Genomic DNA, 26,865 nt, shown 5'->3' with positions numbered 1-26,865 from the left:
TAATTGGATTTTTTTAATACAGTGGAAGCAATTCCAAAACTCAACTGCTACAAAATAAGGCCAAAATCTTTACGAGTTTATACTCAAAACTGTGCAAACAAGATACTGTACAAATTTGGTAAAATCTACTTGTGTTTCTTACGTTTACCCTATTTAATCTTTAAGCTGCCAAATTAAATTTCAGTTTTATGAGAAAAACTATGATGGTTTTATTATTTTATTGTAATTTAAGGCATGCATTATTTTCCCTTCAATTAAAAAATCCAAATCATTAAATCTTTTAGCACTTCTTTGATGAATAGTAGCAATTTTTTCTGTGACACATACTTACAGGTTGCAGGATGACTCTTTTTATTATTCTGTCTATATTTCACAGAAAACTTAAAGCACGTTTCCTCTAATACTCCTACTAAAGTATCAGAGAAAAGCCTAAGTTTTAAAGTTTCTGTAAAGACTTACTCCAACCTTCACTTCCCTCTTCATAACAAAATTCTAATAACACATTTATTTAAAAAAATCACAGAATAATTTTTATTTATAATGAAGTTATTCTTTCTAGACTTTAAATCATCAGTTCACTCTTATAACAGAGAATCATTTAAATAACACCACCAAAATGGAATGAAAACAAAACAATCTATTAATTGATATTATTATATCAATTTCTTTGATATGTCATAATGATATCCAATTAGTTTTGCAACATGGTCCATTTCCAGTGCAATTCTCAACAGGTTGCTAAGAAATGTCAGTCCTTCGCACTGACATTTGATTCTAAGGCGTGCCAGATGTGGCTCTCTTGATTGCTTCAGAAGTCAAACGGTTAAACAAGTATCCTGAAGAAAAGGCTTCAGGTCACCACTTCGTAGGTGACCCATCCACAAATGGGTAGCATGCCTTCAGATCCTTTGGTTTTTATAATAATCCCTTTGGAAAGTTAATTACTTGATGATTACTCCCTTAGAGTTCTGTTTTAAACAGGATGAATCACTCACTATACGGTTTGTGCCAACGTCCTTGACTTTCTCATTTCCACTATTTTGTTTATCAGATCATATAGTGCTGGTAGTCTTAGTTTATCCATATTTTTGCTGTAAACATTGAGAAATATACCAAGGACAACTAACAAACCAGACCAGACATACCTAAGAAAAGAAGGAAGGAAAAAATATTAATATCAAGGTAACGATTTATTGTTAACCACAGAACTTGGTGATGAGTTAACAATAATTCTTCAATAAAATAAACATTTTGTTATTGGAGGGCCACCATGACACTAAAATAAAAAAAAAAAAACAGTATTTTTAGACCAGATTAGATAGAATTCCTATTATTTATGTTAAGTATAGGTACAGAGAAGATATTTTACAAAATATTAAATATAGTTCATTTGAATTTTGAGGATAATAGCAAATTCAAGTCCATGTCCTAACCAATAGTCTTAAGAGTCTAAGCACTGATTGTGTAAATCTGCCAGTGGCCATCTTGGGAATTCAACAATCTACCCAGTTATCCCAGTTGGGTGGGACATACAGAGGTAAAAAGGGGCACATCCTGAGAAAGTAGGGGAATTACATGGGTTGCTATAATGTATACCTAGCACATGCACAAAGAGAAACTGATTACAGAAAACAAATACACCAACTGAAATTTATCTGTGGTTAACTTTAAGCTTATACATTGATAATTTCTAGGTTTGAATCTTCTCAATTACTAAGCAGCATAAATTGAAAGGATACTAATTTTAAATGTATACCAGACAGTAAAGAAAACAGTAAATGCTTTATAAGAAGCCATAAACTAAATAAACTTACAGAATAGATCTGTACCTCAAATCTTTGTTCTAAGGGGAACAAATTGTTCTAAGGGGAACAATAAACTTAACAACTTTATTTATTTTTTTGTTTTAATGTTTATTTTTGAGAGACAGAGAGGGACAGCGTGAGCAGGGGAGGGGCAGAGAGAGAGAGACACACACAGAATCCGAAGCAGGCTCCAGGTTTTGAGCTGTCAGCACAGAGCCCGAGGCAGGGCTCGAACCCATGAACCATGAGATCATGACCTGAACTAAAGTTGGGCACTTAACTGACTAAGTCACCCAGGTGCCCCTGAACTTAGTAACTTTAAAAACCACATATATATATATAACTTATATAATTTATGTATTACATACATATAATTTATACTTTTGTACTAGGGCAAGGCAGAATCCCTTCATCTCAAGACATCACTCACGTTCACTTATACTGGAAACAGGGTCATTTTAGCACTGGAACTCTAGTTAGGCAGTTTAAGTGTACAACATGATTTCTTCAAAATATTACATGCATTTCTGAAGTAGCAGAAGACACGTCAATAAAGTATGGCTCCAGATAAAACTGATTCTTTATAAAGAAATTAAGGAAATAGGAAATGTGAAACCAGGTACCTGCAAGTAGAAAAACTTGTTGAATTACAAACTACTTACTGAAATGTGAATGGTTTGGAGAAGAACATAAATGAAAGTACGATAGTCATTGCTTTTCTTCCGGTTGTCACTGTAGGGAGAAAAAAAGGTTGCTTTAGAATGTGCCTACTAATATCTATCTTTTAGAATATTTTGGAAATCATTTCAACAAATATTAACTAAGCCTGCTATGTGCCGAGATCTACATGACACGCTAAGAAAACAACAGAAACCAAAAAACAAACAGAAAGTTGCTGCTGGGGTTATGGAGTTAACAGTCTGGTAGAGGGTAGAGACATTAAATCATACAGTTAAATGTTAAAGTACAACTGTAATGAGTACTTGATAAAGGCCACGACACTAGGGAGGCATGTCAATCCCTTAGAGATGCTTAGTCTGGCAGGAAAGAAAGGCTTTCACGAGGAAGGTATGATTAGGTAGAACAGGTATTATTCTTTAAAAGTAGTAAGCTAAATTCCTAGGAGTGCTATCTGCTTTCACTCATATGTGGAACTTGAGAAGCTTAACAGAAGACCATGGGGAAAGGGAAGGAGAAAAAAATAGTTACAGAGAGGGAGGGAGGCAAACCATAAAAGACTCTTAAATGCAGAGAACACACTGAGGTTTGATGGGGGGTGGGATAGAGAGGAAGATGGGTGATGGGCATTGAGGAGGGCACCTGTTGGGATGAGCACTGGGCGTTGTATGCAAGCGGTGAACCATGGGAATCCACCCCCAAAACCAAGAGCAAACTGAACACACTGTTATGTTAGCCACTTTGACAATAAATTATATTAAAAATAAATAAACAAATGAAAGTAGTAAGCTAAAGGATAAAGTAAGCTAATATCCTAATACTACTGGTCATGTCTGGGTAAGACCATGAATAATCTTGACATGGCTGTATCAACCTTTACCGGTCTTTCAAGTATTATTTTAAGTCTGCTGTTAGGCATGAAGCCCTCCTCCCTGTCCCAGCCAGGTAGAGGTAGGACTCGGCAAATATCTCCATGGCAGCCCTGTTCCCCGCCTTGCATTATTACTTGCTATCCTCTCTCTGGACTGTGTGTCTTACTTAGTTCCTTGTCTTACTCATCCTTGTATCCCCAGACTACAGTCCCTGGCACTCAATGTCCAATGCATGAATAAATGAACTCCAAATGAAGAAAGTTTTGGAAATGTGTCAGAGCCTGACTCCCCAGATCTATTTTTCCTTCTGTGTTATTTTTTATGCTCTATTTTTACCTGGGCATACCTTCCTTTCCTACAGTCAGGTGTGGTCATGTGATTAGGTTTTGGCCGGTGAAAAGTGAGCAGTGCTGTTTCTAGGGGTGTGTGATTTCTAGGAAGATTTTCTGAAGACAAAGGTGTGTCCTTCATCTTCTCTCCACCCCACTGCCTGAAATGAGGATGAGGACAAGCTGGCAGAGAAGACAGGAGTCCGGCTTCCTGATGAACGTGGAGCCACCACAGCAGTTCAGGAGGCAGGATCACATATGGGTTAAGAGCATAGGTCAGGAGCCAGACTGCCTCCGTTGGAATACTGATTCTGCAACTTACTAGCTGGTTGACCATGGGGCAAGCCACTTAACCTCTCTGTGCCTCTGTTTACCCCTTGTAAAATGGAACAATAACAGTGCCTACTTTATTACAGGATTATTGCGAGATGAAAATGAATAATGTATGTGAAATGGCTCTGGGTACATAATGAAGGTTATATACATGCTGGCTATTGTTACTGCCACCACATTTCTTTTACACAGAAGAGAAATAAACCTGTCTGCACCTTTAAGACAAGGACTGCATCTCATATTTTTTTATACCAACTACAGGGTTTAGATAATACGTATCAATTGATATCAACCCCCTTTTGAAGAGTTATCATCTTTAAGCGAAACTGGAACCCGAGCTAAGTATATGAATTTGCAATCTTTCTTGGTAGTATGAGATAACTTGACAGATTATACATATGGCCTCACCTATAATTAAATGCCCTCTGTTTACCATTAGCAATACAAACTTCAGCAGGGGAGTCATATGTGAGCAAATAAAGAGAAAGTTTAGGATTTAAATCCATTTGCTTAATTTATTCTGTAGTATTAAACTAAGTATTCCCTTAAAAGTATGAAATGTTAAAATCAGCTATAAATGGCTAATGTGTGTGTGCATTATGATGCAAACCTTACAAATCTGATAGAAATGTTCAAGTCCAACCCAGTCTCTTTCCAAGAGAGAAATGAAGGCCAGAGAAGAGGAAAGAATTACTCTCCAGGCCACATGCCATTAAGCATCTGAGCTGGGACGACGTTCTACCTTCTCTGACATCCCAAACCAGCCACACTGCATCCAATCCTGGGCTCCTTTCAGCGCTCTCTCCATATGGGAGATGCTGAGTGCATTTGTCATCTGGACCATTCACTTGGCAAATGGTACGAGGTTAGCACATGGAATCATCTATCTTTTTCACTGGGCCTCACCTGTAGCCTCTCATCTGTTTTCCTGACTCCTCCAAAGCATAACAAATATAACTTCCATTCCTCTAAAGTGCCAAGCAAAGTTCCTGCACAAAGCAGGTGCATAATAATTATTAGTGACAAGGGAATGCCCCAGAAAGGGTACGAATGAAGGTCCAAAGCTTTGTTTGAAATATAGCTGCCATATTTTCCGTGCATCAAAACTAGAATTTTTGTTATAAATTAAAAGTGTATATAAAAGCAGCATTTTTCTCTGAAGGTATTTGGCCTATCACACTTAAAAAAAATTTTTTTTTAATGTTTATTTTATTTTTGAGAGAGAGAGAGAGAGAGAGAGAGAGAGAGAGAGAGAGGCAGAGAGAGAGGGAGACATAGAATCTGAAGCAGGCTCCAGGCTCTGTGCTGACAGCTCAGAGCCTGATGTGGGGCTTGAACTCACAAACTGCGAGATCATGACCTGAGCTGAAGTTGGACACTTAACTTACTGAGCCACCCAGGCACCCCATAGCCCATCACACTTTTTAATGAAAAATTCTTTTAATGCATTTAAAAGTTACTATTTAGATATATATACATATTTGATTTTAAAATTAAACCTTCAAATAAATAAAATATTATGAGGAAACATCATTTTCTTTAGAATTTTAAAGAAATACCATAAGCCAAAAAACAAATTGATGAAATACAACAATTTTCTTTTTAACGCAGAGTAGACGCTGCCCGTATCTTTTGAAAATGAGAGTCAGAGAAAATTTAAATGTTTATTTCATAATCTAAGCAAGTATATCATTCATACCTGTTACAGCAAGAAGTGCACCAAAAATTTTAATCAAAGCCAGAACAAAGGAGATTCCAAAATACCCAGTGAGGGAAAAAAGGAAAGCATAACCATAGGTCTGAATTGGATTCTGCAACATATAAAAAAAGCCTGTTAGGAAAATGCAAAACAAACCCTGAGGTATTACAAATGAAATAAAACTACAGATTTTAATCAACCTCCTGAGTAGTAATAAGCCATTCAACAATGCAGTCAAGCAAAGATTCTTATTTAGTTCCGATTTAATGGAAAAACAATGATGAAATTAAAAATCCCAACTTTTACACATTATGCATCGCTTAAAAATTAACTTATAGGGTAGAGCAAGGATAAAATAAATTTAAATATAAATCATTTCATTTCTGAAATAATTTCTGATCTGCATATATTATATTAAAGGAGTTATCAAATTACATAAAAATAATCTTTTTGAACAAGAAATACAGAGGAGACTATTTAATGGGAGATGTTTATTTTTAAAAATATGATTAGTGTTTACCTTTGAACAAAATGTTACTGCAGGGCCTAATCCACTAGTGCATGTCAATCCCAGTAAAATGTACACAAAACCGATGGAATACGAATACAAAACCTATAGTAGATAAAAATATAGTGGGAAAAAAATGCTATCAAACCAAAGGCAGAAAATGAAGGATTTTTAATACATGGCTTAATTAATTATTTTTTTTTTAATTTTTTTTTCAACATTTATTTATTTATTTTTGGGACAGAGAGACAGAGCATGAATGGGGGAGGGGCAGCGAGAGAGGGAGACACAGAATCGGAAACAGGCTCCAGGCTCCGAGCCATCAGCTCAGAGCCTGACGCGGGGCTCGAACTCACGGACCGCGAGATCGTGACCTGGCTGAAGTCGGCCGCTTAACCGACTGCGCCACCCAGGCGCCCCATGGCTTAATTAATTAAATGTGAAGAACAAAACATTTTTTAAGTAACATCATTATTTCAATACGGCCTAACTTTGTCGAGACGATGACGGATCCTGTTTCGAAGTTTACAGCTTTTTTTACGTATAAGGTAACAACACAGCAGTACTGATCCTTTCATATATACGGTCACATAATATTCATTTTTTTGCCTGGCTTAATTACTGAACTCAAACCACATTTTATTGTGGGGGTTCTAAAAACACATATAAATAAAACAAAATAACTTTAAAGCTACTTATTAAACATTAAAACACCCAAACGTTAAATTTGCAAAGAAATTAAAATATAAGGAAAATAAGCAGTATCTGGCATATCTATTGCTTCATTTCCCAGTTTTCCTACCAATCTTTCTATCCCGGTTTAGTATACTCTCAGAACAGTCAGCAGCAGCATCGTCATCAAATTTACAGACCTGTGACGCTGCAGGTACCGTGTTAACAATGCTCTCTATGAATAATTCCACTTATGCCTCAACCTGCAGATGAGGAAATTAAAACTTAGAGACAGTAAGTCATTTTCCCCAAATAAGAGAGCTCGCCAAGTTGGGATATAAACTGAGGTGATCTTAGCCCAGAGCCTAAGCTCTTAACCATTGTACTTCTAACTATTTACACTTCCTTAATTCTCTGATCTTGACCTTACCCAGGAAGAGTGGTGACGATCATCAAGAAAACTTCTGACCGAGATTAAAGACTCCTTTAAGATGCTCACTCTGCTGACAAAGTAACAGGAAAGACCATTCCTATATACTCTTAATGTAGTACGTTCTGTCTAGCAAGAGGTTGGTTAGAAAATTAATGTAAACATACATATGGTAACTTTCCTATATATAAATACCAACCAGGTAGAAGGTATAGGGAAAGAAAGAGCGTTATTAGCAGTAACAACAGCAAAAAGATGAAACCCCTAACAATAGCTTCAATAAGAAATATGGATTTATATGAAAAAAAAAAAATCTAAGGGACATTGGGAAAAAAAAACACTTGAATAAAAGGAAAGTCATACCTTATTCTTGGACTGAAAGAATCAAGTGTATAGATGTCATTCTCCCTAAATTAAGTTATAATTCAGTGCTATACCAATCACAATAGCAATGCGATTTCTAGTTTATTTGGGGATATGAACACCCAAGAATAACCATGGTAGTAATATTCTGAAAAACAAAAGGAACATTGCTGGCTAGTCTTAGCAGATGGTAAATGTATGACAAAGCTGCTGTCATCACATGGTTTGGGTGCAGAAAGAAATCCAAAAGAATATAATTCTGAATCCTACATTACACTATGATATGATAAAGAAGGCACTTAGGCTGAAAAGTGGATCTTTCAATAAATGAAATTGGGGCAAGTGGATAGCCATATGGAAGAAAAATCTTTTAAAGTGTTGGCTAGATCGAAGCTTTAATTAAAAAGGAAATCATAAAATGGATAGGCAACCTGGGTAAAATTCTTAAATCTTAAGAGATGGGAAAGCCCTTTTCAATCATAATATGTTTCCAGAAGCCATGAAGGAAAGGATCAACCATATAAAAATCACAAGCTTCTAAATGGAAGATAATACCAAATACAAAGAGAAGAGAAAAGTGATGTAACAAAGGATTTTTTAATATGTAAAAAACAGAAATAGGGAAAATATTCATCAAATATTATACAATAAGCTCTACAGTGGTAATGGTATTTTTACTTTTTCATTTCCTGTAATGTTTGCATGGATTACTTTTGTGAAAATAATGATGACAAACCAGTTGGAAAATGCCGTGCCAGTCTCCAACACCAGAAGTGGTTCGCAAAATGAAGCACGTCACCATTTCTGAGCCTGTCCATCGTGGAGAAAAAAACACCAGAGCACTTACCATTTCTGAGTTGGAAGCATTGTGCAGTTTCATGGCTTTCTCTTGAACGTTCCCAATGACGGCGTCCGCACACAGTGCCAGGGAAATAAGGATCACACCTTCAAGAAAGTGCAGAAAAATACAACCTCCTTATTTAAACATGGGAATGACAATCAAGATTTACCAGAGATTTAACTTGGCTGAAAAACCAAAGCAGATCTTAAATCACATTTGCTCAGTAAAAATGGATTATTTTCATCCACAACCAGCTATAATTGGGCGCATAGATGATAACGTCAAAAAAAAAAAGGTAATGGACACTAATAAACTACATTAAAGTTGTCACCTTACTGTGTTTCATTATTATATAAAATAATAGTTCTGTTTAGGTTAAATGTTTGAAAGGAATACTCTATTAAACACATACAGAAGAAATTCTTAGGAGCTCTATCGGGACTGGTAGTTAGTTAATTGAAAAAATCAGATGAGGATGGAAATCATAAAAGAAATTACCTACATTATTAAAACATTTAAAACACATAAACATACACATAGTTGCCAAGGTCTTTTCTTTGAATATGTGTCCTAACAAAAACCATACTCATAACACACACCATTAATGATTTCCCAGTTTTTTTTGTTAAAAAGCATACAGGAAAACACAGGAACTTCGGACACAGTCGGGGGGGCAGAATCCCTTCACGCTTTTATGATATCCTGCTATTTTTACAGTTGTTTCCTCCACACCTAATTCAACAATGATTCTGTTGACTAGTCAACCATATTGTTTCAATTAACAGAAACAATTCTCTCTTCAAACTCATTTTTAAACAATTAAAAAAAAAATATTTACTTTTGAGAGAGCGCAAGTTGGGGAGGGGCAGAGAGAGGGGGACAGAGGATCTGAAATGGGCTTTGCACCAACAGCAGTGAGCCTGATGTGGGGCTCGAACTCGTGAACCGTGAGATCATGACCTAGGCTGAAGTCGGACGCTCAACGATTGAGCCACCCAGGTGTCCTTCATTTCTGCACAATGCAAGCAATATTATTACCTAGTTGTAACAGTACAACTGGCATGTACAAATCTGGAAATCAACACACCAATGCGAATAGGCACATCTACCTAAGAAGCAGGTGGTTGGTTACCTGAAGTGTTCAGGACACCGGTCATCAGCCATGTGCTTTACAGAAAGAACAAAAAGCAGCCTTGGTTACGTCTGCGAGTCTGCTGGGACCTACGGGAGTTTCCCCCTTTTCATTTTTTTAAACAATGCAGAAGCAATTACATGGAGCAGAAAAATATATGTGCATGTGTGTGCACTTGAGAATTTTCAAGTTTTCATATTTATTCTTCAGTTTGCCTTTTCATCATCTAACTTTGTGGTATTTATTACCTAATCATACATTTTTATTCACCAAACTTGATCCTGAATGCTCTTTTACTTATTTCAAATATGAAACCTGTCCTTGAAACAAAGACGGGCTATTGTTGAAGACTTGAATACAACATCCTCGCTCCCGGCAGGCTATTCAAAGACATTCTAAAAATGTTCTGAACAAAGGCAACACAGCATGAAAATGCTTGAACTACATTCTAAGGGGAATATTTAAAGGCAGACATTTATCTGCATAAGTAAATTCAGATATATTCACTTTACACATTCAAAGTTTTATTTATGTCTATGTTAAATAACTACCTAAACAGTTAATCTAATCTCCTTTAGATAATATTATTATTACAGATCAGAGACCATGATAAGTGCTCATCAGTTATTCTTAATGATGAAGTATGACCAGGTTCTAATTTTCTTACAAAATATTTCCATGGGAGTTGGAAAAGGTCAGCGGTCATGTCACCTTGAGAGGTTGCGGGACCACCGACACCAATGACACCACTTCAGCCCATCTTTATTGTCACTTTCACCCTCAGCACGCGCATGTGCTTTCATTCATACCCACTGTTCCATTACCTCAGTCAATCCTCCCACCACCTCTGTGTGAGGCAAGCTATCATCATGATCTCTGTTTAAAGGGGAGAGTACAAAGGGGTCTGGCACTTTAGCCAGGGTTATAATTTTAGGTGATCTGAACAGAATTTGAAGCCGTGATTCTGACTGCAAATTGTGCCTTCTCTAAAATTGCTTTTTCAATAAGTAAAAGGGTCAATTACCTCAGTTTCCATACATAATTTTCCTTTGAGAGTTGCTGACACGAAGCGTTCTTGAAAAATCTACACCATGTCAGACACATCTGTAACCATAAGCTTCTTTCTCAGAGGAAAACTCAGTGAAGTAATGATCACCTGTACTCTGAGCAAAGTTGAAACAGATGTTGTAAAAGGTTCCATCAGAATCTTTTGGTTGTTGAAGGGTTACTCCAAGAGGCTGTGCTGGTTACATTTAAACCCATTAACTTAGCCTGGTTAACCAGGTTAGTAAATAAAGAAGGCTGACTAACAGCCATGAAGAAAGATTTTGATTCTTAGGAATAGCAAAGCTGATGTAAATCATTTTCTTCATTATGTAGTACCTTTTTCTCATGAATAAATTTTTTCCGTTTCTTCAGAGTTCCTATGAACACGTAAGTATTTTATTTTATTTTTACTCTCCTCCCCCCCGTTGAGGATCTACTGGCAATAAATGCAACCATATAAAAGCATAAATTATGAAAAACATAGCCATGATGTGCCCTGCCCCTCAGCCCAGGCCCTAAAAAAAGCCCTTCTGAGGGAGGGAAGAGAAGAACTACCTAAGAACACTGTTGCCCCTGGGCCTGTGGGAGAAGCCAGGTGCTGCTTCAGCATATCTGGTAGTCAGTAGAGCAGGACAGCTCACACAGCTGGCCCTTGAAGTCCAGGTCAATGGTGAAGTCCAGATCTCGATTATTATTGGCACTGGGCTGAATGTCAATGGTGCCAAAGATCTCTCCGCCTGTTTTCACTGTCAGGTGGTCCTCCATGTAGAACACTGTCTCCTCCCAGTGTGTGTGCAGGGACTCAGGGCTGGTGGAGAAGCCTGTCCTCTTGGGGCAGCAAGTAAACTTGATGTAGAAGTAGGCCACCAGGGCGTGCTTCACTTGCAGGCAGAAGGGGGAGGTGAAGGTTAGGTCTTCCACCTTGACAGTGTAGATGTCCACCTCCTTCATGAGGCGGGCATTGGTGACCAGCTGCTTGGGGTCCACCACATCCACCAGGGGCTCTCTGATGGCCATGTCTTTGACACAAGATATGTCAAAGCCATATATGTTCTCCCAACAGTGGATCTTCATAGTCTTAGTACAGCCGGTCTTCAATGGTTGTCACATACAGCATGGCTCAGTCTGGGAAGATGAGGCCATTAGGTGTCAGCCACTTGTCTGGAACACCATATTGAGCATCGACTTGTAGAAGGGGCGGCAGTCCATCTACTCACTGATGATGATGTCTACCTTCTTCACTGGAACCTCTACTTTCTCCACCTTCCCCTTAGTGATGGTCACCACACGGTCTAAACTGTTGGTTTTGACAATCTGCACCACATAATCAGAGATACTGGAGCACTGGATCCCAATGACCAATGACCTTGCGGGCTCCAGCCTTGGCAGCAAACATACAGAGGATCCCTTGGCCAGAGCCCACGTCCAGTACCATGTTGTCCACAAAGAGGTGTCGGCTATGAAACATGGAGTTTTGGTACATGAGGGTGACTGCCTCATCTTTCAGCATCTCTTTCGAAATGCCAAAGTGAGCACTGGAATCAAAGTAGTGATCTTTGCATGTCAGCACTGGGCTTCCTGCTGTTTTCTGCCTGGCCCCAGGTGACCTCCATGATGCAGTCCGTGGCCTTGGCTGCTGCCACCTTTACCTGCACCTACTCCTCCTCCGGCCACCAAGACCTGCCCTGAACACGTAAGTATTTTAAATACTACTTTTGTCAGGCTAGGAGATGGGATGATACTAAGCTTATGAATAAAACTCAACAGAATAAGAATGACCATACTGTGTATATAATAATATAATAAATTCTCTTCAAGGTCGTTAGAACAAAAACAATATTATAACACATTTTTTATTCTTATTTAGTTCTAAATATACAGAATACCTATTTTGCCTGTGAAAAATCTAAATTTTATTTGCAAAATTCCATGGGACACACAAGGAGGAAACTGTTCATGGTGGAAACTTCAAGCACTGTAAGGTTATAGACATATTTAGAGTACACAGTTCTATGTTAACGTATAGCATAACTTTTCCTCTTTAGCTAAAATAATGACAAGTAAATGTGCAATTTAAATTTTTTTTTAAAAAAAGAATAAAAAGTTACTACTGTGATTCTCCTATAACTAATGTGTATACTTCCGATTCAGCCCATAAGAAACTCATCTATCATGTACTGGATCACAGAAAGTTTTGACTGGCCGCACAGCCTTTTGTCATGTCAAGATACCAGAGCACTAAAAAGAACTGTTACATCTGCAGGGTTGTAATATTTTTACTACATCTTATACAGAAAGTCCAAAAGCTTTATGTCAGATACGAAAATCATAGATGTCACACTATCGTTTAAAATTCTCATGAAATTATAAAAGTTCTTACTCTAAACCCAAATGCCTGTAAAATCTGAGCAGCACAAACAATTTCCTTACCGGTCAGGTTGAAATTTGGTGCAACCGTGCTGTCAGCTAGGGTGAACCATATCAGGCCAAGGCTCATACATATGGCAGCAGACACATCTGCAATGTTGTAACGCTTCCCTGTGTAAAATAAATGTAAGCCAACCTTATTATGCACATGCCCACTTGACACAGTTTTAGATCTATGTGTCTAACCAAGTATAGCAGGATCTGCTTTTTATGTCCAAAGTCAAAAACATACGAAGAATGCTTAGATCAGTGCCTTAGACAGTCACAGAAGGGCTTCGGAAAATTAAATTACCAATGAGCAGCAACATGTCCTTAGGAGTTAGATATGAGATCCTACCTTATCTGTTACGGTGAGTAAATATGAACATTTAAAGTGCATGGACATGAGTGCCTTTTTTACTTCGTGTATATTAGAAGATTCTGAATTTTCTTACAGCCCATACGTTTACAAAGTAACCAGACCAATTTTCCAGGCTGCATAACTGTTTAAGTTTGCAACTACCATAATCAGAATTGGTGCGAATGAACCTATTTTAGTAGATCCACATCTAAATAATAAAATCATGCAGTGTAACTTTTTGGTAAGGATTGTTAAGGACGTATTACACATGCATGTGGTTTTTAATAGGGAAAGGTATCAGTACTTTTTCCTGCATCAACAGTTACCCTGAAATTATACATGAAGTAGTTGACATCCATACTTTCATTTCAAAGGGCTTTTGTGGGAAGGCCTCTAATGTAAAAAATGAAGTCAGGCTGTATAAGAACTTTAGTGAAATAGAAACCCTTGATTGTCAAAACATGAATATTCTGCATGACTGTTATAGAAACAACAAAAATGTGTTCCACGTGCTATCATTGCTTCCTCTTTCGCTCCTATTTCCACATAGCCTGTAATTTAGTTGGGGCTCTAGGAAGTCAGTGAGCCAGCAGAGTTGGTAAAAAAAGCAGTTCTGCTCAGGTTAACCTTTACTTCAGTGTGAGAACTGTCCGTGTGTATGATGGAGGTAGAGAGAGGAGCCCTGCAGAGCAGAAGAATGAAAGAATTGAAAAGAGGAGTTTTCTAGGTATTTCTGAGCTACGTCTTCAATAGATGAATGCAGTATTTCTGGAAATGTGATGGATTCCCAACTAAAAGAAAAAGTAATTTAAAAAAGTACTATTTTTATTTTTCCCCAGTCCAAATTACTGACGGCAAAGACTAGGGGATATTGCAGAAGTATCAGTGTTTTTATAATACCTTATTTTGATACAATGTCACTCAGAATTGTTCTGATATTTCGAATGTTCATTAAAAAATATTAATTGAGTTTCAGGTTTTTCCTAATGCTAGATGCCGTAACAGATCCTATTAGTTTCAAACAGTATGAAAACATATCATTACTATACCTTGAATAAAAACTCCTCCTAGCATAACAGGAATCAATTTGCAGCACTTGAAGATGACTTGGGTGGGATAATTCAGGTAGCCCAAGGAAGTATTTGATAACCCCATAGTACCCACAGTTAGAAAAGCTATTATCATGTAGGTTTTTCCTGGTATTCTGTAAAAGACAATTTTTAAAATCTTCATTTGGGACCCGATTCACACTATTATAAGATAATGTGTTTACAATGTGTAAATGTCTAATTTCTGATGAATATTTCTACAAATACTGGTGAAATATCACTATTTTAAAGGTTATCACGCTGTATTCATACAAAAGAATGTTGGTAAAAGCAACAATTTACCCTTATTTAATTGATCACAAGTGAGAACTTTCAGCTGTGTGAAACACGGTGTACCACAGAGTTCTGCAGATTCTTCTGGATGGTCTGAAACGTTGGTAAGAAGTTTTTTTTTTTAATTTTTTTTTTAACGTTTATTTTTGAGACAGAGAGAGACAGAGCATGAGCAGGGGAGGGTCAGAGAGAGAGGGAGACACAGAATCTGAAATGGGCTCCAGGCTCTGAGCTGTTAGCACAGAGCCCGACGCGGGGCTCGAACTCACGGACCGTGAGATCATGACCTGTGCTGAAGTCGGCCGCTTAAGCGACTAAGCCACCCAGGCGCCCTGGTAAGAAGTTTTTTAACAGCAGTTCTACCTACGTGTAAAAAACATCTTGACTAAATTTGGAAAAAAAGAGTTTTAAAAAATATTGACCTCCATAGTGGTAAAAGGAACCTTAACTAATTTTCAACTTCTCAATTGTTGTTTCCTAATGTTCCCATCTAGCATTAGGAAAAATACGTCTAGCCCTTCGGCTAAAATATCCTGAGCAGAGTACCTGCAGAAAAAGTACATGGCAGTTTAAAACGCTGAACGTGATTTTTATTACCACAATGTCATATGGGTGAACTCTAATTCTGTATTCCATAAAATGTTAAAACAATTAGCTTCGGAGAGAGGGAAGATGGCGGCTTAGGAGGACGCTGGGCTCACCGCGCGTCCTGCTGATCACTTAGATTCCACCTACACCTGCCTAAATAACCCAGAAAACCGCCAGAGGATTAGCAGAACGGAGTCGCCGGAGCCAAGCGCAGACGAGAGGCCCACGGAAGAGGGTAGGAAGGGCGGCGAGGCAGTGCGCGCTCCACGGACTGGCGGGAGGGAGCCGGGGCGGAGGGGCGGCTCGCCGGCCAAGCAGAGCCCCCGAGTCTGGCTTGCAAAACGCGGAGGGGCCTGACGGACTGTGTTCCGACAGCAAGAGCGACTTAGCGGCTGGGAGGTCATAAGTTAACAGCTCTGCTCAGAAAGCGGGAAGGCTGGAGGACAAAGGGAAGGAGAGCTGCTGAGCCCCCGGATGACAGAGCTCAGTTTGGTGGGGAACAAAGGCGCTCGCCAGCGCCATCTCCCCCGCCCATCCCCCAGCCAAAATCCCAAAGGGAACCAGTTCCTGCCAGGGAACTTGCTCGCTCCGCGCAAACACCCAACTCTGCGCTGCTGCGGAGCCAAACCTCCGGCAGCGGATCTGACTCCCTCCTGCTGCCACAGGGCCCCTCCTGAAGTGGATCACCTAAGGAGAAGCAAGCTAAGCCTGCCCCTCCTGCCCCTGTGCACCTTGTCTACCCACCCCAGCTAAGACGCCAGATCCCCAGCATCACAAGCCTGGCAGTGTGCAAGTAGCCCAGACAGGCCACCCCACCCCACAGTGAATCCCGTCCCTAGGAGAGGGGAAGAGAAGGCACACACCAGTCTGACTGTGGCCCCAGCGGTGGGCTGGGGGCAGACATCAGGTCTGACTGCGGCTCCGCCCACCAACTCCAATTATACACCACAGCACAGGGGAAGTGCCCTGCAGGTCCTCACCACGCCAGGGACTATCCAAAATGACCAAGCGGAAGAATTCCCCTCAGAAGAATCTCCAGGAAATAACAACAGCTAATGAGCTGATCAAAAAGGATTTAAATAATATAACAGAAAGTGAATTTAGAATAATAGTCATAAAATTAATCGCTGGGCTTGAAAACAGTATAGCTGACAGCAGAGAATCTCTTGCTACAGAGATCAAGGGACTAAGGAACAGTCACGAGGAGCTGAAAAACGCTTTAAACGAAATGCATAACAAAATGGAAACCACCACGGCTCGGATTGAAGAGGCAGAGGAGAGAATAGGTGAACTAGAAGATAAAGTTATGGAAAAAGAGGAAGCTGAGAAAAAGAGAGATAAAAAAATCCAGGAGTATGAGGGGAAAATTAGAGAACTAAGTGATACACTAAAAAGAAATAATCTACGCATAATTGGTATCCCAGAGGAGGAAGACAGAGGGAAAGGTGCTGAAGGCGTACTTGAAGAAATAATAGCTGAGAACTTCCCTGAAGTGGGGAAGGAAAAAGGCATTGAAATCCAAGAGGCACAGAGAACTCCCTTCAGACGTAACTTGAATCGATCTTCTGCACGACATATCATAGTGAAACTGGCAAAATACAAGGATAAAGAGAAAATTCTGAAAGCAGCAAGGGGTAAACGTGCCCTCACATATAAAGGGAGACCTATAAGACTCGTGACTGATCTCTCTTTTGAAACTTGGCAGGCCAGAAAGAATTGGCACGAGATTTTCAGTGTGCTACAGAAAAAATATGCAGCCGAGAATCCTTTATCCAGCAAGTCTGTCATTTAGAATAGAAGGAGAGATAAAGGTCTTCCCAAACAAACAAAAACTGAAGGAATTTGTCACCACTAAACCAGCCCTACAAGAGATCCTAAGGGGGACCCTGTGAGACAAAGTACCAGAGACATCACTACAAGCATAAAACATACAGACATCACAATGACTCTAAACCCATATCTTTCTATAATAACACTGAATGTAAATGGATTAAATGCGCCAACCAAAAGACATAGGGTATCAGAATGGATAAAAAAACAAGACCCATCTATTTGCTGTCTACAAGAGACTCATTTTAGACCTGAGGACACCTTTAGATTGAGAGTGAGGGGATGGAGAACTATTTATCATGCGACTGGAAGCCAAAAGAAAGCTGGAGTAGCCATCCTTATATCAGACAAACTAGACTTTAAATTAAAGGCTGTAACAAGAGATGAAGAAGGACATTATATAATAGTGACAGGGTCTATCCATCAGGAAGAGCTAACAATTATAAATGTCTATGCGCCGAATACCGGAGCGCCCAAATATATAAAACAATTACTCATAAACATAAGCAACCTTATTGAGAAGAATGTGGTCATTGCAGGGGACTTTAACACCCCACTTACAGAAATGGATAGATCATCTAGACACACGGTCAATAAAGAAACAAGGGCCCTGAATGAGACATTGGATCAGATGGACTTGACAGATATATTTAGAACTCTGCATCCCAAAGCAACAGAATATACTTTCTTCTCGAGTGCACATGGAACATTCTCCAAGATAGATCATATACTGGGTCACAAAACAGCCCTTCATAAGTTTACAAGAATTGAAATCATACCATGCATACTTTCAGACCACAATGCTATGAAGCTTGAAATCAACCACAGAAAAAAGTCTGGAAAACCTCCAAAAGCATGGAGGTTAAAGAACACCCTACTAACGAATGAGTGGGTCAACCAGGCAATTAGAGAAGAAATTAAAAAATATATGGAAACAAACGAAAATGAAAATACAACAATCCAAACGCTTTGGGACGCAGCAAAGGCAGTCCTGAGAGGAAAATACATTGCAATCCAGGCCTATCTCAAGAAACAAGAAAAATCCCCAATACAAAATCTAACAGCACACCTAAAGGAAATAGAAGCAGAACAGCAAAGGCAGCCTAAACCCAGCAGAAGAAGAGAAATCATAAAGATCAGAGCAGAAATAAACAATATAGAATCTAAAAAAACTGTAGAGCAGATAAACGAAACCAAGAGTTGGTTTTTTGAAAAAATAAACAAAATTGACAAACCTCTAGCCAGGCTTCTCAAAAAGAAAAGGGAGATGACCCAAATAGATAAAATCATGAATGAAAATGGAATTATTACAACCAATCCCTCAGAGATACAAACAATTATCAGGGAATACTATGAAAAATTATATGCCAACAAATTGGACAACCTGGAAGAAATGGACAAATTCCTGAACACCCACACTCTTCCAAAACTCAATCAGGAGGAAATAGAAAGCTTGAACAGACCCATAACCAGCGAAGAAATTGAATCGGTTATCAAAAATCTCCCAACAAATAAGAGTCCAGGACCAGATGGCTTCCCAGGGGAGTTCTACCAGACGTTTAAAGCAGAGATAATACCTATCCTTCTCAAGCTATTCCAAGAAATAGAAAGGGAAGGAAAACTTCCAGACTCATTCTATGAAGCCAGTATTACTTTGATTCCTAAACCAGACAGAGACCCAGTAAAAAAAGAGAACTACAGGCCAATATCCCTGATGAATATGGATGCAAAAATTCTCAGTAAGATACTAGCAAATCGAATTCAACGGCATATAAAAGGAATTATTCACCACGATCAAGTGGGATTCATTCCTGGGATGCAGGGCTGGTTCAACATTCGCAAATCAATCAACGTGATACATCACATTAACAAAAAAAAAGAGAAGAACCATATGATCCTGTCAATCGATGCAGAAAAGGCCTTTGACAAAATCCAGCACCCTTTCTTAATAAAAACCCTTGAGAAAGTCGGGATAGAAGGAACATACTTAAAGATCATAAAAGCCATTTATGAAAAGCCCACAGCTAACATCATCCTCAACGGGGAAAAACTGAGAGCTTTTTCCCTGAGATCAGGAACACGACAGGGATGCCCACTCTCACCACTGTTGTTTAACATAGTGCTGGAAGTTCTAGCATCAGCAATCAGACAACAAAAGGAAATCAAAGGCATCAAAATTGGCAAAGATGAAGTCAAGCTTTCGCTTTTTGCAGATGACATGATATTATACATGGAAAATCCGATAGACTCCACCAAAAGTCTGCTAGAACTGATACATGAATTCAGCAAAGTTGCAGGATACAAAATCAATGTACAGAAATCAGTTGCATTCTTATACACTAACAATGAAGCAACAGAAAGACAAATCAAGAAACTGATCCCATTCACAATTGCACCAAGAAGCATAAAATACCTAGGAATAAATCTAACCAAAGATGTAAAGGATCTGTATGCTGAAAACTATAGAAAGCTTATGAAGGTAATTGAAGAAGATTTAAAGAAATGGAAAGACATTCCCTGCTCATGGATTGGAAGAATAAATATTGTCAAAATGTCAATACTACCCAAAGCTATCTACACATTCAATGCAATCCCAATCAAAATTGCATCAGCATTCTTCTCGAAACTAGAACAAGCAATCCTAAAATTCATATGGAACCACAAAAGGCCCCGAATAGCCAAAGTAATTTTGAAGAAGAAGACCAAAGCAGGAGGCATCACAATCCCAGACTTTAGCCTCTACTACAAAGCTGTCATCATCAAGACAGCATGGTATTGGCACAAAAACAGACACATAGACCAATGGAATAGAATAGAAACCCCAGAACTAGACCCACAAACGTATGGCCAACTCATCTTTGACAAAGCAGGAAAGAACATCCAATGGAAAAAAGACAGTCTCTTTAACAAATGGTGCTGGGAGAACTGGACAGCAACATGCAGAAGGTTGAAACTAGACCACTTTCTCACACCATTCACAAAAATAAACTCAAACTGGATAAAGGACCTGAATGTGAGACAGGAAACCATCAAAACCTTAGAGGAGAAAGCAGGAAAAGACCTCTCTGACCTCAGCCGTAGCAATCTCTTACTCGACACATCCCCAAAGGCAAGGGAATTAAAAGCAAAAGTGAATTACTGGGACCTTATGAAGATAAAAAGCTTCTGCACAGCAAAGGAAACAACCAACAAAACTAAAAGACAACCAACAAAACTAAAAGGCAACCAACGGAATGGGAAAAGATTTGCAAATGACATATCGGACAAAGGGCTAGTATCCAAAATCTATAAAGAGCTCACCAAACTCCACACCCGAAAAGCAAATAACCCAGTGAAGAAATGGGCAGAAAACATGAATAGACACTTCTCTAAAGAAGACATCCGGATGGCCAACAGGCACATGAAAAGATGTTCAGCGTCGCTCCTTATCAGGGAAATACAAATCAAAACCACACTCAGGTATCACCTCACGCCAGTCAGAGTGGCCAAAATGAACAAATCAGGAGACTATAGATGCTGGAGAGGATGTGGAGAAACGGGAAGCCTCTTGCAGTGTTGGTGGGAATGCAAATTGGTGCAGCCACTCTGGAAAGCAGTGTGGAGGTTCCTCAGAAAATTAAAAATAGACCTACCCTATGACCCAGCAATAGCACTGCTAGGAATTTATCCAAGGGACACAGGAGTACTGATGCATAGGGGCACTTGTACCCCAATGTTCATAGCAGCACTCTCAACAATAGCCAAATTATGGAAAGAGCCTAAATGTCCATCAACTAATGAATGGATAAAGAAATTGTGGTTTATATACACAATGGAATACTACGTGGCAATGAGAAAAAATGAAATATGGCCTTTTGTAGCAACGTGGATGGAACTGGAGAGTGTGATGCTAAGTGAAATAAGCCATACAGAGAAAGACAGATACCATATGGTTTCACTCTTATGTGGATCCTGAGAAACTTAACAGGAACCCATGGGGGAGGGGAAGGAAAAAAAAAAAAAAGAGGTTAGAGTGGGAGAGAGCCAAAGCATAAGAGACTGTTGAGAACTGAGAGCAAACTGAGGGTTGATGGGGGTGGGAGGGAGGAGAGGGTGGGTGATGGGTATTGAGGAGGGCACCTTTTGGGATGAGCACTGGGTGTTGTATAGAAACCAATTTGACAATAAATTTCATATGTTAAAAAAAAAAAAAAACAACCAAAAAAAAAAAAAACCCAATTAGCTTCAAGATGAGGTATCTGATTCCCCTCCTCATGATTCCAAATCACTACCTGGGGTCCTATCTGAATTTCCTAAAGGGGATTTTTAATATGACATCTTCAGAGCACTATTATTGTGCACTTTGACTGGATATTTATTGGTCTAAAATAACCCTGTACACTGGTGTGACTAACACGTGAAGTACTATGCACATAATTAGATTATGCTGCATACTTAGATGTAGCTTCCATTTTGGGATTAAATCAAGGCAACAAAATTCCTCCATAGTTTTTATTTGGCTACATATAAGGCAAAATAATTTACTGGAAAATTCAATTAAAATGTATCCTTCCCATTTACATTTCAATTTTCAGGTCTTTCCTACTCAACCGCTAATACAGTAGTCAACATTTAAAGTCCGTGTGGAAATAACGTGGCATGCCCATATGCATCAGTGTAGAACACAAACACTGATTTACATGCTGTCTGTGGGGTCTAATCCTCAGTGAGGCATCACCAGGGAAGGACAGCACTACTCTTCCAGGTAATGACAGAAGTCACAGTGATCAAATTTCCTCAGAGATAAATTGCAAATAGTGGCCAGAAAATTAAAAAAAACCTCAAGTCAGAAAAATCATAAGGAATGTTGATTAAAAAGTAGCGTAACACAGGTCGAAAGAAAACCAGCCTGAAACTCAGGAGACCTATATTCAGAAGGTCGCAACTCTGAGAGCAACTTGCCATAGAGACTCATGAAGGCCCCAGCCTCCTCCAGGGGTGTTTGCTCACTGGTGAAACCAGGAGGTTATTAGATTCATCATCCTGCCTCTGGGGTGCTCACTGGGTCTGTTTTATTTAGTATCTCAATTTCTTACTTCTTTAGACATGGTGGGGAAATTGTGACTTTAAATAGCCCCTTCAAAACCAATTTGACAGATCTTCCTTAAAAACTCAAATAAAGTAACAACAAAGTTACAAGGTAATCTTTGGTGAAAAATAACAAGTAGCCGGTTCAGGGTATTGCAACTTACAATATGCTTTACCACACATTACGGAGTGGTCCTCAAAGGTCAGAGAACTTAAGAAACTCCCTTGAGGTCTTAGGACAGCTAATTAGAGGCCATGCCAAGACTCAAATACATGTTTTCTGACTCCATATCCTTTTCTCTTTCAAGTACAAGGTATTCATATAAACATAGGAAGAAAGGGGGAAAAAAAACTAAGCAAAGAATCTGGCTAACTCAAGATTTAGAGAACAGTGGCATTTAAATAAATTCAGAAATATGTGACTGAGCATATTTTCATTGTAACATACCTTTAAAGACTTTTTCTAAAAATGTTTTAATGTGCCATGGAAATGAAAAGGTTTCAACTCATAATTATCTTCATCTGTAAATTCTTTTCCTACACTCCTTCATTTATGTTTAAATCAAACAAATGATTTTATCTTTAAACATGTTACAGTCATGTGGTTTAAAGGCAGGGGATAAACATGGCCGGAGGCACACTCCCCATCTCATTTGGGTAGATGACAGGGAGGCGTATCTTGGTATCACTTTCCATTTAAGAAAGACAGTGTTAGATTCTTTTACTTTGAAAACAGACGTCCAGCAGTTTGCAATTGGTAATGAATCATCAGGTTTTCCTACATATTAGTCTTGACAGATATATTTAATTACTTTTTATTCTATCACCTGTGACTGAGAATGGCAGTTTTAGAGCATGAAAATAATACAAATGCTATCCTCAGATTCAAACATTTTACTATGACTGCTCTAAAAATTTATTGGCAGTAAAGAGGTTGAGAACTATGAATTAGGACTATGAAGAAATACCAGTGGTATAGACTTAAATATTTAGAATTTTATAGTTATCTTCTTAGAAATATCAAAAATATATTTGTAAGAAAAATAGCAGCTGTGAAAATATCCTATTTTTACTGAAAGATTGAACATTTGTATCAATGAAGATCGAATGTCAGTATTATAGCTCCTTTACTGCATTTAAACTGCCCGATACATACATGAAATGTTCACATATTAAAGTCTGATATGACAGGATAACCACACTTACAGAAGTTACATTCAATTTCCTAACCTCCTCTTGTATATAATCAGGTTTTTATTGCACATTGTTCAGTATACCATTAAAAATATTTTGAGATATTTCTCAAATCTAGATGGTCAATTTAAAATACACTGTTAAACAAGCTCCTGTGGTTTTGATGAAAACACACGTTATGAAATTTCTCTGATGTCTAAACATGCAGTCTCAGGTCCTGGACATTACAAATACAACAATATTAAGCAGAGCATATCCCACCAAACATTAACTGTACATTTCAAAGACCACTATAAAAGTGGCATTGATAGTTCATTTCATCACTTTGATCTCAGTAGCACTGTAAGTCTTTCAGTAATCACACCCACTTCAGTGAAATTTATAAAAACACTTATGTACACTTGATACTTTCTCTCGTTTCAAGAAGATACATTTACTGTAAGTTGAGCCTAAACTACATTTTTCTGATAACATTACACTGTAAGAGAGACCACTTTTTTTCAGGGTATAAAGGAAATATATTTAGTATTTTTTAGTAAGTTGATTATACTGATAAAAATTCTTGGGTATTAGATATGTTTTATTAATAGGAAATATGTATATTGCATGTATAATATATTCCACATTCCCAAAACACAAAACAAAAAATTTAACTACTACTAATGAATTTAACTGTCAAAAAAATAAAAACAAACTACATACCTTCTCCTTTTGTCCTGAATAAGCTGAAGTTCTATTAGGCCAAATATGGAGTAAAATGCAAACTGTACTAAAGTTAGGTACCAGCCAAAGGACTTAAAACCCTCCATTGAAAATATTAATTCCTGTCAAGAGATACATGAATACTGTTAAGTTCTTGGGCAAACCAATTTCTTCACAATAAATTCCTATAAACACAACATTAAAAATTTTTTTTTACATTTATTTATTTTTGAGAGACAGAGAGACACAGCACAAGTGGAGAGGGGCAGAGAGAGAAGGAGACAGAATCCGAAACAGGCTCCAGGCTCTGAGCTGTCAGCACAGAGCCCGACACGGGGCTCGAACTCACAAACCGTGAGATCATGACCTGAGCCGCAGTTGGACGCTCAACCAACTGAGCCACCCAGGAGCCCCTATAAACACATTTTAAAAGAAACCAAGCCTCACCACCACCACCACCAAAAAAACAAACAAAACAAAAAAAACCCACCAAAAATCAAAACACCATCCAAATCACAAGGCACCTCAAAGGTAGAATTAGAGAAGTCCAGGAGGCCTTTCCAAAGAACTGAGTGAGAAAAACAAAGGGAGGAAGGCTGGCTATAAAGCAACATTATCCTATGCTTTGCTCTTTAAAAAAAAAAAAAAAAAGATTGCCAAAATTAAAAATTGCCCCCAAACATTGAGAAAGGTCCCTGGGTCAAGAACTCCTTTATGATACAATAAATATATTTCATTAGAAGTTTATTATCTCAGACCTGTTTTTTCTATAGGAATTTAATCAGTTGAAACCAATGTTATTTTTTGGAATATCTGGGCCACGGATTTTATGAAATTTCTCCTTGTAAATGGTTACTTATCTAAACACAATGTTGTGTCATGAAGTAACATTTATATTAATTGTTAATAAGCCATTATTAACAAGTCATTAAGAGGTATTCCATTTGGCTTAATCCAATAAATCACCCTCCCTCATAAACTCTGAACTAGATACTGTGTAATTCCCCAAATTTACTTCATGTTCAAGTACGTTTGCAAGGTATTTAGGAATTTTCTGGCACATGAACTAAAAAACATGAAAATAGCTTTATTAAGTATGCTAGCATTCAGATATATTATACTTATATATATATAAATAACTTCATTACAAAACCCCACCATTTTCTCTAAACTATTTTAAAGCTTTTCTTTTTTTCATTTATTTTTGAGAGTCAGAGAGCAAGAGAGAGAGAGCACGAGCCAGGGAGGGTCAGAGAGAGAGAGGGAGAGAGAGAGAATCCCAAGCAGAATCTGCACTATCAGTGCAGAGCCTGACACGGGGCTCAATCTCATAAGCTGTGAGATCATGACCTGAGCAGAGATCAAGAATCGGACACTTAACCAACTGAGCCACGCAGGTGCCCCTAAACTATTTTAATATGCTAGCAACATCAGTTGTCACAAAGTGAAAGTGATGTTTATCTAATTTTAAAAGAAGTTTTGCATAGATTATTAAGTCTCTGCTCATTAATCAAACAGAAAAAGATTAATATAAATTTGTACGGCAAACTTCTAATTCATTTTCCTTTCTAATGACTAACTCTGCTCCCAAACTATTTGGTAACAATGGTATTTTGAAGAAGAAATAAAATATTTCTTAACAAGAAACTGCAACCTTTCTTTGATAAAATTTACTATTTTTCATTGCTCTTCATTGTGATATCTGAATGTTTGTATCATCTTCTAGTGGGGAAATTAGTTATTATAAATACTAAGATTTTTAATTCATGTTTTTATTTCACGCTAATACTCCTCATAGCATTTTTACAAGGTAAGGAATAATCAATTCTACCATCTTCTTTATTTATATTTTTATATTTCATCTATATATGATAATCAAAAAGAATACAATAATTTTTAAGATCACTCTAATGAGCTCCAAGAATCAACCATGGGCTAGAATATGACTTTTGTGTTATTATTATTCAATTTTATTGGAGAATTATGTTCCAATATATCAGCGAATACTTGAATCACTCTTTACAAACACATGGGTGCATATTACCCCCATTTTGTTAAACACAATAAATAGTTCAAATTGTGTTCATAATTTTAATTTTTTAAGATGGTCTCTGTTCCTCTCCCATCTGAAATGTTCAACTGTGAAATTTTGATCCCTGAAAAAAGGAGCACACTAACTTTTAGAAAGTCTTTTTCCATATTTAAAAAACTCAAAAATATGAATAAACTGGTATCCTATGGAGAAAACTACCTTGGGTAAAACTATTAGTAATGCTCTTATTGACCTCAACTGTTATAAATAATTAGCATCTTGTAAATAAATATTTTTACCTGTAAATATCCATAAATTAGGTAAAATACAAAAACTCCAGCAACACATATGAAAAACTGAGTAAGTTTGTTAAATCTGCTGAGATTTATGCCAAGCACTACAACGTCATCTATTGACTTGATGTGTGGTGACATTGTCTGTGTTTTGGGAGGGACAGTTATAGAAATATATTTCCTGGAACTGTTGAACTTGAGATCCATTGTTCTTGTTTTGCTGCATTCAGTGCTTCCAAATTTATCTTTGTTGGTTTCCTCTCCTTTGTTCAGTGTTTCTTTTGCTTGCTGAGCCAAGTCC

General features: G+C 38.0%; 1 protein-coding gene and 1 pseudogene across 8 annotated transcripts in view; both read right to left on the bottom strand.

Annotated features, from left to right (window-relative positions):
* Positions 1-201: 201 nt before the first annotated feature.
* SLC35B3 (solute carrier family 35 member B3) overlaps positions 202-26,865 on the bottom strand; it is a 33,748-nt gene continuing 7,084 nt past the window's right edge. For all 8 annotated transcript variants that reach the window (XM_086706320.1, XM_086706315.1, XM_086706317.1 and 5 more), the window contains 9 exons: positions 26,571-26,864; positions 24,240-24,361; positions 14,526-14,680; positions 13,140-13,247; positions 8,537-8,634; positions 6,237-6,329; positions 5,717-5,828; positions 2,468-2,537; positions 202-1,145 (listed from right to left, as the gene is read on the bottom strand). In XM_086706320.1, the coding sequence (XP_086562446.1) occupies positions 995-1,145; positions 2,468-2,537; positions 5,717-5,828; positions 6,237-6,329; positions 8,537-8,634; positions 13,140-13,247; positions 14,526-14,680; positions 24,240-24,361; positions 26,571-26,771 (1,110 nt within the window). In that variant the 5' untranslated portion in view covers positions 26,772-26,864 and the 3' untranslated portion in view covers positions 202-994. The remainder of the gene's footprint in view (positions 1,146-2,467; positions 2,538-5,716; positions 5,829-6,236; positions 6,330-8,536; positions 8,635-13,139; positions 13,248-14,525; positions 14,681-24,239; positions 24,362-26,570; position 26,865) is intronic.
* On the bottom strand, positions 11,107-12,337 carry LOC112853768 (protein arginine N-methyltransferase 1 pseudogene; annotated as a pseudogene).

The sequence above is a fragment of the Puma concolor genome, chromosome B2 (genome assembly GCF_028749965.1).
Source record: "Puma concolor isolate L17-30 chromosome B2, mPumCon1.1.hap2, whole genome shotgun sequence".
NCBI classification, from domain to species: Eukaryota; Metazoa; Chordata; class Mammalia; order Carnivora; family Felidae; genus Puma; species Puma concolor.
Note: the sequence above shows the minus strand (reverse complement) of the source record. Positions and strands in the feature narration are given on the sequence as shown.